The sequence below is a fragment of the Felis catus genome, chromosome C1, assembly GCF_018350175.1.
Source record: "Felis catus isolate Fca126 chromosome C1, F.catus_Fca126_mat1.0, whole genome shotgun sequence".
Lineage (NCBI taxonomy): Eukaryota > Metazoa > Chordata > Mammalia > Carnivora > Felidae > Felis > Felis catus.
This window is the reverse complement of record NC_058375.1, coordinates 7,975,646-7,987,479: the sequence shown is the minus strand read 5'-3', so window position 1 is coordinate 7,987,479 and position 11,834 is coordinate 7,975,646. Positions and strand designations below refer to the sequence as shown.

Genomic DNA, 11,834 nt, shown 5'->3' with positions numbered 1-11,834 from the left:
GCTACTGGGAAAGTCATTTCCGTGCCCACGTGCCCCTAAAAGTCCAGGATTCTGATGCAGTTTGGAGAGAATGGACAGTGAGGCACAATAAGCAGTCTCCCCCCAAATCTCAGAGTCCCTGCGATTAAAAAATGGGACAGATGAGCCCCGCGTCAGGCTCTGGGCTGATGGCTCAGAGCCTGGAGCCTGTTTCCGATTCTGTGTCTCCCTCTCTCTCTGCCCCTCCCCCGTTCGTGCTCTGTCTCTCTCTGTCCCAAAAATAAATAAACGTTGAAAAAGAAAAATTTTTTTTTTTAAAAAATGGGACAGATGGGAATTTTTAAGAGTGAGCAATCATTTTCTACTGAGGATGGCCCGAGGAGACTTCGTGAAAGGCACATTTGGGTCGGACCTGGAAGAGGAAGGGAGAAAGTCCAGAGAACCTTGTAATACAAAGAAACCCAGGCTCCACCCCACAGCTGCAAACCAGGCTGGAGCTGCGGCCTCGGGAGCCGGGCTCGGCAAACTCTCCGGGTGATTGTCACAGTGGCCTAAGTCTGAGGACCGCCATGGTAAGTGGGGCGGTGGGCCCCAGGCCTCGCTTAGCGGGCCTCAGTGGGCTTCCCGCACGCAGGCCAAGGGGGAGATGAGAACAACGAAGACTGTGTGTTCAGCTTCTTCCGTGGCTAAAACAATTCCTTGTCCGTTACTTGGAAATTATCTTTATTAGTTTTGTCTTTGTGGCAATGGTTTTTGGTGCGTTTGTTTTCTAAAAAGATGGGGACCATGAACAGTAGTACTAGTTGAGGTCTAAGTGTCATTCCTTGCAAAAGAAAGAGCTGGCAAAACCTGAACGTCAGTCCCCAGATGGGTTTTTGAAACTTGGCCGGGCCCTGAAACCACAAGTCCAGGACTCCCGAGCCACGGGATGGAGACCTGAACCTTGGGGACGTTTGGAGAACAGCTCTATTTCCATTCACTGATGTGTCAAGCCATGGGGACAGCACGTGGATCCCCAAGGCCGTGGGAGGATGGGTAAGCCTGCGGAGGAAAGGCTCGGTGATTTGGAACCGCGGAGGACCGCGCCTGGGCTCTGGAGGAGTGAGGTTGCAGGGTCAGCGGGCTGGCGGCGGAGAGAGGATCTACGAGGAGGGCTCTTCACTCAAGGAGGCATGCTGCTCTTTGTGGCACTTTGGTCAGCTTGCCATAAACATCTTCACCACGTAATACCACGCGGTGGCCAAATTCATTCCCACTCATGGCCACAGCTGTCAGCCTGGCCGAACACAGTGCCTAAAACATGCCTCAGGTGCTAGCTGCTAAAAGTCTCCGGTGACAGGCACACATACCTTTACCACGCGGTCCCCCTGAAGCTCCACCTTGGACAGTGGCCAGTCGCCCACCTCTGTCCTCTCCCCTCTCCCCCTTTTTACATATTATCTACACTTTAACAGGTTGGGATAGTTGACCCTCTAGACAGTGACGCGTGACAACGGAATCTTAAAAGCACGCTGGTCTGAATTCGGGGAAACATTTCATGCTATACCTTGGTTGCCGCCATCCTGGTTTTCCCCACCTGCTTTGAATAACTGGGCTCCACAATATGGCCACTTCTGGCAGAAGCACTGCGTTTCCTCCTCGTGATCTGAAGTCGAGTGGCATTTATGGGATGGATCATGGTCCTGTACATCTAGGGACTTTTCTGCCTGTATTTTATTCAGGGCCTTTGTCTTCTTTGAACTTGGAAGGTTTGAGCTACTGCTTAGACACACCATCCCAGAGATCCCATTCCCTGTTGGTGTTGAGGCGGAGACCGTGGTTTCCCTTCCTCTACAGGAGGCGATAAGATGTCATTTATGTTCCTTCTCTTGTGAGGAGACGCATGCTGGGAGCAGCTTTGTTCAGCTCACAGGGGGCATGGGATGGACTTGATCTTCCACTCCCCCCATCCCCTGACCTTGCAGTGCCCCAGGAATGCCAGGGCCCCTGTCTGGTCTCAGCTGTGCAGTCCCTGGAAGAAAGCCGCGACAGCTGACTACGAGGGGCCTGGACTAGGGCCCAGGCCGCCAGCATCAACTCAGCCTGTAACCCAGTGCTGCCAGCTCTAGTCTCCTGGAGCTTACAGTCTGCCTCGGGACACAGAAGTAAACAAGCGATCAGAGCTCAGAGGTGCAAATGTCTTGACGGAGGTTGTACAGGCTGTGAGGCAAATGCCATGACCCCAGTACAGGACTGAACGCAGGCAAGCCTGTGGTTAACTGGACAGAATCTTACCTGCTGTGCGACCCTCTACTGAATGACCTCGTGTCCTGAAACGGCTTTGTATGAGACGTCTCCTAGCAATTCTTTTATTGTCTTGGCTCACCTTCCCTGTAAAAGCTTAAAGCCAACCAAGATACGTTGTTGCTGTAAGGCTTGAGGCTTGCACCAGCTGGTAAACAGCAGCCTGTTACTCATCTGAGGTTACAGAGAACATGCTTCCCACCTCCGAGGGGAGGCCGCAAAACGTCAGTCAAAAGACATCCCTCTCATGCCACGGGTAGTTTTACACCAGCTTCAGCTCCCTTCCTTGGCGTGCAAAGAACTATGCGTGTAGAGCAATTAGCATGTAATATTTGGTAATTAGCATGCTTAATGTGATTCAGATAAGTTCCTTGACATTTTCCTAAAAACAGCACGTTCCCGCCCACCCCTTCAAAGAGCAAAGCCCAGTTGGTTTGAAAAAATAAAAAGACAAATTAAAAAAACTCGCGTGCCAGTCTTATTTGGTGCTGAATATACGTGGGTTGGCCTCTTCCGGGACATTGCTCGTAAATTTAGAAACTCGTTTCGAAAAAGACTCCTTATCCAGCAGCCAGCCACACAGCTCATGGGTCGGAGGAGAATCGGACAGAAAATGGCTAGATCTCGCTGAAGTCAGGGAGCTAAGTCGGTCCTTTTCAAGTAAAACAACAACAACAACAACAACAGTGCGCCTGGCGACAAGCCACACTTTCCGTCCAACAAGGAGCCAAATTTGGGGACACGGCGAGAGCTACACTCTCCTCGTCCGCCCTGGCGCAACAACGTAACTCTGCGCCTTGCAGTGTAGCCGCCCGCTCCCGCTTCTGCAGACCGAAGGCTCAGGCGGGCGGTCAGCTCGTCCCAGCGCTCGGAGGGTCCGCGCCCGGCCCGAGACGCCCGCTCCGGTCTCCCCTTCCGCGCCGGGGCGCCCCCTCGCTCCCTCCCTGCGGCCCCCGGCGCCTCCCGGCCCCCGGAAAAGGGGCGGGGCCCGGGGGCCTGCACCGCCCGGCCAGCGCGGGGCCCGGGGACGGACGCGGACCCGACCCCAGCCGCCGGCCCGGATCGCCCAGAGCCGGAACCCTCCCCGCTGCCTGGGCCCGTCCGCCCGGGCCCGTCCCCACGTGGCCCCTCGGAGCGGGCCGCACTACCCTGCTGCCGCCGACGGACAGAGCGACCAGCCACTGACACCGCGCTGAGGGCCGACAGCCAATGAGCGCGCTCTGAGCGCCGGTGGGGGCGGTGCCTCCGGGCCGCCGCGCTCCCGTATCCGCGCCGCCATTGGCGAGTTTGGGTTACGCCCCTGCCGGCAGGCCCCGCCCCGCCGGCAGGGTTAGGTTGCCTCACGGGCGGCGGGCGGAGCTGGTCCCGTTGTGCTGCGGCTCCGCGCGGCCTGCAGTCCCGGGCCCGCGCCCCGCGCAGCCCGCCCGCCCGCCATGGAACCCGGCCCCGACGGCCCCACCGCCTTCGGCCCCGCTGACATCCGCGAGGGCTGGTTCCGCGAGACGTGCAGCCTGTGGCCAGGCCAGGCCCTGTCGCTGCAGGTGGAGCAGCTGCTACACCACCAGCGCTCGCGGTACCAGGATATCCTTGTCTTCCGCAGGTACCACCGCCCACCCGGCCCCGCGCCACCGAGCGCCTGCGGCGGCCCTCAGCCCAGACCGCCCGCTGCCCGCTGCTCCGGAGCCAGCCGGGATTCCTCCTGCCCGAATCTCGGTCCCGACCACCCTTCTTCCTGCCCGACCCCTGCCTTGCGCCCTTTACTTCGCCCCCCGCCCCCGGCCGTCTCTCCCCCCGCCCCTCCCCATGCAAAACTGTCAGAAGTTCTGAAGAACTAGGCCCGTCCCCTCCCGCGGTCCCGTCCCCTGCCGCGATGCCCTCCCCACCCTGCTCCCGGTCTCCCTGGGCCGGGGGCCGCCGTTTGGGGCGGTCCTCTTCCGCGGGGAGGGAGTCGGAGTCTGCGCCGACCCCACGCGCCGAGCTCCACGTGTCAGTCCCGGACACGTCAGAGCCGGGACCCTGAGTCCACCCCCACCCCCCACCCGGCGGGCCTGCCTGCCCAGCTTCGCCACGTGTCATCCCCAGTACTCCCCCCTGGGACCCCTTGGCAGGTCGGGGGAGATCCTTCTCACCCAGGGCGAGTCGGGGCACATCGCCCCCACTGCAGGGGACCCAGGTCCCTAACTGTCACTCCTGCCTTCAGTAAGAGCTACGGCAACGTTCTGGTGTTGGACGGCGTCATCCAGTGCACAGAGAGGGACGAGTTCTCCTACCAGGAGATGATAGCCAACCTGCCCCTCTGCAGCCACCCCAACCCACGCAAGGTACCCCGGCTCGGCAAGGTTCAGCCCCCACACAGGAAGCCCACTGCTCAGTGTCCCGCAGAACAGTGCGGGAGGCCCCGACGCGCATGGATGTGCCCATGCTCGGCCCAGCTGCTTCCTAAATGGTTGTCAGAAAGTGTTAGCAAAGCACAAGGGGAGTAAGTTGGGTGGGGGTGGCGGCGGGCCCACTTCACAGGGTGGGGGCTGACACAGCCTCTGAGGAGCAAACCCTTCTCACTGAGGCCCGAAGCTTAAGAAGCAGCAGCCCTGGGAGGAGTTTCCAGGAAAAGGGGACGCCTCGTGCCAGGTTCCTGAGGCAGGACAGCGTTGCTGAGAGTAGCAGATGAAATAATAAGGTCTGTGCATCAGCGGGGTTGAGAAACCTACCCTGTTCAGATGGTTTTGCGTGAGTGTATCTGCCCCGTGCGGGCCCAGGCCGCTGAGTCCTGCTGGAGCCTGTTTGGTGAGGCTGGTGCTCAGCTGATGCCCTGCTTCTGACTGTTCCTCCCGCTCCTAGGTGCTGATCATCGGGGGTGGGGACGGGGGTGTCCTGCGGGAGGTGTTGAAGCATTCCTCCGTGGAGTCCGTGGTCCAGTGTGAGATTGATGAGGTGAGTGTTGGGCTCTGGGGTTTCAAGTCCCAGCTCCGCCCTGGGACTTGGCTGTGTTCCCTTGGGCAAGTTGCTTAACCTTGCTCAGCCTCTTTCTTCGTTGGGAGGATTCAATAGAAGATCTGGGTGGTAAAGGGCCTTGCACGTAATAAGTGTGCCTCAATGCTGGCTCTTAGTAAGACTAAGCTGGTTTTCAAGTCAAGATCCAGGAGCGTTCCAACTACTCGTGCGTGCGTTTACCCTTTACGCTCAGCTTGTTTTTAATGAGCATCTAGTATGCAGCAGCCATCGTCCTAGATGCTGGGGCACAGTGGTGAATGGACCCGTCCAGTCCCCACCCCCTTGGAGTCTGTCTTCCGGGGAGGAAGAGACTTAAGAGGGTGATCTGGTGAAGGCGTGGTGGGAACCGGGGGTGAAAGGAAAAGGCAGGCTCAGAGCTCACGGGCGAAGGCTGGTCAGCGCAGGCCTCCCGAGGAGGTAGATTTCAGCTGAGGCTTGGATGGAAAACAGTTGGCCACGTGGAGGCAGGGGAAGGTCCTCCTGGAAGAGGTTGGACTCGCCTCCCTCTGAGATAGCAAGAAAGTCACTCAGAAGGGACAGTTTGGTCTGGGGACAGAGAACAGGGACAGTGGGATGTGGGCCGGGGAGCAGGGAGGAGCCATCCTGCCATGACTGAGAGGGAGGTACCAGAGTGCCCCCTATCTTACAGATGTGGAAGCCGGGTTTCCACAAAATGAATGGCTTGCCCAAGTGACCAGGCGATTAGAGGGACTGCTGGAGGGCCTCCAACCCCCACGGCAGATCCCGGTCCCTCCTCCCTCCTCAGGACGTCATTCGGGTCTCTAAGAAGTTCCTGCCGGGCATGGCCGTGGGCTACTCCAGTTCCAAGTTGACCCTACACGTGGGTGACGGTTTTGAGTTCATGAAACAGAACCAGGATGCCTTCGATGTCATCATCACTGACTCCTCAGACCCCATGGGTAAGCGAGGGATGGGCCTTGGGCCCCCCCTGGCAGCCACCGTCCAGAGGCGGGGGTCCTGCGTCTTTCCTGTCTTGGTTACTACCTCCCCAACCCAGCCCTGGCTCAGCAGAGGCAGACCACGCTGTTGCCCAAAGTTCACAGGTTGGTTTCCTAGAGGAGGGTGGGGCTCTGGTCTTGGCCCACTGAGGCCTAAGTTTCTTCTTCAGCCTCTTCTCTGGTCTTAATAGGCCAGCATCAGGGCAGGGATCTAGTCTCAACCCAGGGCCCAGGGTGGAGAGTCCCCCAACAAAATGGCAATGAGAAGCCCCCCACCTCCCTGCCCAGGAATGGGACGAAGACATGGAGCCCTCCTCAGGTGGACAGTGGGTCCTTGCGCTCCTCAAAAGCACTCTCTTTGTGGTTGGTTTCTGAATCCACAGACCTGGGCTGAAATCCCGGCCCTGCCCCCTTGGCAGCTGTGAACGTGTAAAGGGGCAGTGGTGGTACTTGCCAGAGCCAGGCTCAGGAGGTCTCAGCCATTGTCCCTTGTCCCCACCACTGCAGGCCCTGCGGAGAGTCTCTTCAAGGAGTCCTATTACCAGCTCATGAAAACGGCTCTCAAGGATGATGGCGTCCTCTGCTGCCAGGGTGAGCAGGCCGGCGTCGGGGGCGGGGCGGGGGTCCTCCAGTGTTGGGGGGCCCTGCCTGCCGGCGCTGATACTGCCCTGCTCTCTCCACAGGTGAGTGCCAGTGGCTGCACCTGGACCTCATCAAGGAGATGCGACAGTTCTGCAAGTCGCTCTTCCCTGTGGTGGCCTACGCTTACTGCAGTATCCCCACCTACCCCAGCGGCCAGATAGGCTTCATGCTGTGCAGCAAAAATCCGGTGAGCTGCGCTCCCTCCTGGGGCTAGGAGGGGGGCAGTGGGCACGAAGGCGCTTCCCTGACGCCCCCCGTCCCCCGCCCCCAGGGCACCGACTTCCGGAAGCCCGTGCAACAGCTGACACGGAAGCAGGTTGAACAGATGCAGCTGAAATACTACAACTCCGACGTGCACCAGGCAGCCTTCGTCCTGCCCGAGTTTGCCCGCAAGGTGAGCCGCTGGCAGGACCCGGCAGGGGGGCCCGGGGCCTCCCGAGGGTCCGCCTGAGCCCCCACGTGACCCAGCACTCCCCTGACGAGGCCTTCTGTCCCCCCAGGCCCTGAATGACGTGAGCTGAGCCCAGGTACCGCCGCCCGTGCTGCCCAGGACCTCAGGCCAGGGAGCCTCCGGGGCGCCCGGGTGTGACAAGCCCTGGACAGGACCCCCCCGACCCTGCCCCACCGGCGCGCCCACCAAGCAAGTGTTACAGGCCCCGGAATGCTGCCCAGCCTGCCCCGCTGGGCGGACTGTCTGTCTCTCTCAATGTGGCGTTCAGCCTCCAAGCCTATGGCAGCTGTGTATGGCACCTTCTCCGCCTTCTGTCACCCTCACTCACCAAACACGTGTATTTATAACAAAGTCTGAATCGTGTGTCCCCCGATCTTGAGTGGGCCCAGGCGGGCGCCACCTCAGCCACGGTTGGACACTCCTGTGTAGCAGGCTCCAAGGCGGCCCCAGTGTCGGGCCTCTAGGTGTCTGCCCCACGCCCTCCCTGTGTAGCCTTGGACTGGCCCTCGACCTCAGGCACCGGGGGACACAGCAGTTATCAAACTGGGCCCACATCTGTCCTGAGACACTGCCTTAGTCATTCCTTCACCGAACCCCACAAGGACAGAGGTGACAGACCCCTGGGGCCGGGGCTGTGGGGCTGACAAGATCATGCGGGGCCGCTCGGAGGCTTTGTCGTCTCAGAAGAATTTGGGTCACTCACAGGCTTGTCAGGTGCCATCCTGGGGATTGGGGTGGGGAAGCTGGAGATGACTCCAGGCAGCTGGCTGGGGCATGCTTGGGGTCCGGTTACTTGGGCCTGTGTAAGCACATCAGGTGCCCTAACGTGGCTCAGGATTCAGACTCAGGTTCCGATCCTGCCTGCCAACCCGTGAGTGTGCTGTGGTCCATTCCCAGAAGTTCCCCCGAGCGTTGAGAGAGCTTGAGAAATCAGGTGTGGGTGGCTATACCAGGACTGTGGGCGCAGGACTGTCCCCTCTCCAAGGTGCTGAACCTCCATCCTCTGCCCCAGGCACCTTACCCTTCCCGATGGCCTGCACTGAGGCTCCGCTGGTACGAGAGAAGCCACAACACGGTGCAGGTTCAGGGGGGAGGCCTCCAGCCCACCCCCATCTCAGGGTCTACAGGAAAGAGCCCTGCTCCTTGGAAAAGCCGACCTCACCAACTGCCTTCTCCGCCCTCGACGGAGGCACTGCCGGAGGATGAGTTGACCTGGAAGGGGACTTGGCAGGGCGGTGACAAGGGAGTGGCTCCAGCAGGGAGGAAGGATGCCAGAACACCCCCCTGACCTGCACCTGCCCTGGGCAGCTACCCCAGACCCGACAGTTTCAGGGGCTTGGAACTGCAGTCATCACGGGGTTGGGGAGCAAGCCTCCAGCTGCACAGATAATTCCTTGAGCGGCCGCAGGCAGATCACTTCCCTGCTCTGGGCTCCACGCACCCCAACCCCACACCCTCACTGGACCCGGACCACCTTCTGACACCTGATCGCTAACTTTGCCAGAAACCCAGGCTTGGGGATGGGCGTTGTTCCCCCAGGTCTCCCCACTCCCAGGGGGGCCGGGTGGTGTCACGACAAGTCTGGGCCGCAAGGCAGAGTGTCAGTTAAAAGAAGATGCGGTGGCCAGTTACAAAGCCCTGACCCAACACAGGTCTTCGTTCCTTAAACCTTCACAGCTGCCTGTAAGGTACTGCGCCCAGGAGAGGCGGATGCTGCCCAGGGCCACACATCTAGTCAGCACACGGTGGGGGGTACCAGGCACCTGGCCTTCTGAGAGCCACTCCACTCTGCCTGCCCCACATGCCTCTGCAGCTCAGCCCAGGCACCCTCGGGCCCCAGCAGGGACATCACCGGGCCTCTGCTCTCAGGGCGCCTCCTGCCCCAGCCCATCTTACCAGACTCCAGGAAGGTCTGTCCCCAGGTTAACCCGAGGGATGCTGCTGGCAGGGGCTCTGGACCTGGATCTGAATCTCAACCCTGCCTCCTGCTGGCTCTGTGGCTTTGAGCCGCTCCGCTCCTGACTTGCTTACCCTGCCTGTAAAAATGGGAGCATTCATAGCCCTTACCCATGACGGGCTTCGTTAAGGAGTGTAGGTGACGCAGTGCTTGCTGAGTACGTGAGAATCAGGATTGCCTATCAGGGCAGAGAAAGAGGAGAGGAGGCCCCAAGGTGTAGAAAGAGGGAGGCCATCGGGAAACAAGAATGCCTCTCCTGGACGTTGAAGTAGTCCGCAGCGTAAATCCCTCCACTTACCCAACTTTTAATAAAGCCTCCTTGAAGGGGTGCACATTAGTTAGGGACTAGCACTGGGCCCCACATCGAGGTGGGTGTGATGTAGACACAGACTAATGGGCCAAAGCAGAAGGGGGGCATTCAGTGCAGACGTGGCCTGAGCCCCGAGGCCCCAGAAATGCCGGAGAGGGCCACAAACAGGCCCCCTCTGTGGCATGGCGGATAAAGACGTTTTGGGGATTTGGTTTTTTGTTTGAGTTTTGGGTTTTTTGGGTTTTTTTAAGCTCTATGCCCAACACGGGGCTTGAACTCGTGACCCTGAGATCAAGAGTCACATGCTCTACTGACTGAGCCGGCCAGGCACCCCGTAGCTTTGAAGTTGACTTATTTATCGAAACTAGCCCTGCTCCGGTGTAAGGATTCCAGTAGGTGGAGCATTTGGAAGGAAAACAGCAGGCCTCCTCGGCCACTGCACCTCTCGCAGAGGCAGCCGCGTGTGCCTCTTCAGCCGAGGCTTCTGGTCTTTGCCTTCACGTCTGGAGCGTCCTGAGTTACTGCCTCTCAGCGTGGCAGCTTCAGTCATAATCTGTTGACTTTCCACTAGGGAAGCTGAGGGTTTCGTTCTTCCCTTCCCTGACCCAGCCACACTCTCAACAACTAAACGATCATCTTGGGGCCACATTCAGCACGGGTGCCAGTACAGCTCTATAAACGTCACTCTCGGCTGGGACAGGAGACCAACTTCATCTGCACTTCCCCTGGGGGTGTTTCACATCTGCTTAAATTTCTTTTGAGAGAGAGAGAGAGAGAGTGTGTGTGTGTGTGTGTGTGTGTTCTCACATTAGCAGGGGAGGGGCAGAAAGGGAGAGGGGGAGAGAGAATCCCATGCAGGCTCCACGCTGTCCGTGAAGAGCCCTGTGCAGGGCTTGAACTCAAAAATTGTGAGACCGTGACCTGAGCTGAAATCAAGAGTTGACGCTTAACAGACTGAGCCACCCAGGCGCCCCTCACATTGTCTTAATTTTTAATAAATTCATTGCCAGTTCAGCCTCGAACTTTTTACCAAATCTTGAAAGCTCTTTTTAAGATCTTTGGACTCAATATACTTCATGAGGGTCTGGACAGAATGCTCACCAGTTTTTTGCTATGAGACCCTAGTAACTGCCCCATTATAATTTATAGTTCATTCATGATTATGTTCAATGGAATGTTCAGTAACAGGAAATATTAACATACCTAATATGCATTTGTTCACTATGATTTATACCAGAAAGTACATAGCACTCTTTTAAGAAACAATAACTACTGAAAAAGTAGGGTTTTTTTTGTTAACGTATATTTATTTTTGAGAGAGAGAGAGACACATAGAGTGTGAGTGGGGGAGGGGAGGAGAGAAAGGGAGACACAGAATCTCAAGCAGGCTCCAGGCTCCCAGCTGTCAACACAGAGCCCAATGAGGGGCTTGAACTCATGAACCGTGAGATCGTGACCTGAGCCAAAGCCGGATGCTTAACCGACTGAGCCACCCAGGCGCCCCTGAAAAACGGTTTTAATGTTTAGACTCAACAAGTGTTCTGACTACCCCTGAGCCTTGGACCACCCCTGGTGGAACTCCCTATCAGAAGTCTTGTCTCCTGGACCTCATGCCTTCCCGATTCATGGTTTACTCCCTGGTCTTGGTGGAGCATATTCCCTAGTAACTTTCTGAGAAAGGGGACAGGGGATGCTTCAAAAATCTGACACACATGAAATGTCCCTGTTCCACTGCTTGACTGATGGGCATAGAATTTGGATAGGTATAGAATTCTATGTTGGAAATCATCTCCCTTTAGCATTTTGAGATTTGTTCTTTTCCATTTTTATGGATTATCTCTTGCTGTGTTGAAAAGTACCTCAGAGGTGGCAGATTGAAATGCTTTTCTGCGGGTCAGGAATTTGGGAGTGGCTTAGCTAGCTGGTGCAGTCTAGACTCCTCCGTAAGTTTGCGGCAAAGCCGTCGGCCAGTCACCTGGCCTTAACTGGAACCGGAGGATCAACCTCCAAGACGGGTCCCTCACCATCTTGGTGACTTGATGGGTGACCAGCAAATTACGCCGGTGGTTGCTAGGAGGCCTCAGTTCTTCCCCCATGTGCCCCCCATAGGGATACCGAGTGGCCTCACAACATGGCAGCTGGCCTCCCCCAGAGCAACTGATCCCAAAAAGAGCCAGACAGAAGTTGCAGCGTCCCTTAGGGCCTGGCCACAGAGTAACACACATCTCAGCCATATCCTACCCCCAAGCTTTAGTCTGGCAG

At 57.9% G+C, this 11,834-nt stretch overlaps 1 protein-coding gene across 1 annotated transcript; it reads left to right on the top strand.

The window, feature by feature from the left end:
* Positions 1-3,614: 3,614 nt before the first annotated feature.
* On the top strand, positions 3,615-7,663 carry SRM (spermidine synthase). The gene is made up of 8 exons (XM_003989486.6): positions 3,615-3,862; positions 4,463-4,583; positions 5,101-5,193; positions 6,020-6,173; positions 6,720-6,803; positions 6,896-7,041; positions 7,126-7,248; positions 7,355-7,663. The coding sequence occupies exons 1-8, from the start codon at positions 3,696-3,698 to the stop codon at positions 7,373-7,375; spliced, it is 909 nt and encodes a 302-aa protein (XP_003989535.1). The 5' UTR covers positions 3,615-3,695; the 3' UTR covers positions 7,376-7,663.
* The last annotated feature ends 4,171 nt before the right edge of the window (positions 7,664-11,834 follow it).

Bases quoted from the DNA above. Each gene is read 5' to 3' on its own strand.
- SRM (XM_003989486.6), top strand. From the start codon at position 3,696: ATGGAACCCGGCCCCGACGGCCCCACCGCCTTCGGCCCCGCTGACATC. The intron at 5,194-6,019 runs GTGAGTGTTGGG...CTCCCTCCTCAG, and splicing joins TCCAGTGTGAGATTGATGAG to GACGTCATTCGGGTCTCTAA. The intron at 7,042-7,125 runs GTGAGCTGCGCT...CCCCGCCCCCAG, and splicing joins TGCTGTGCAGCAAAAATCCG to GGCACCGACTTCCGGAAGCC.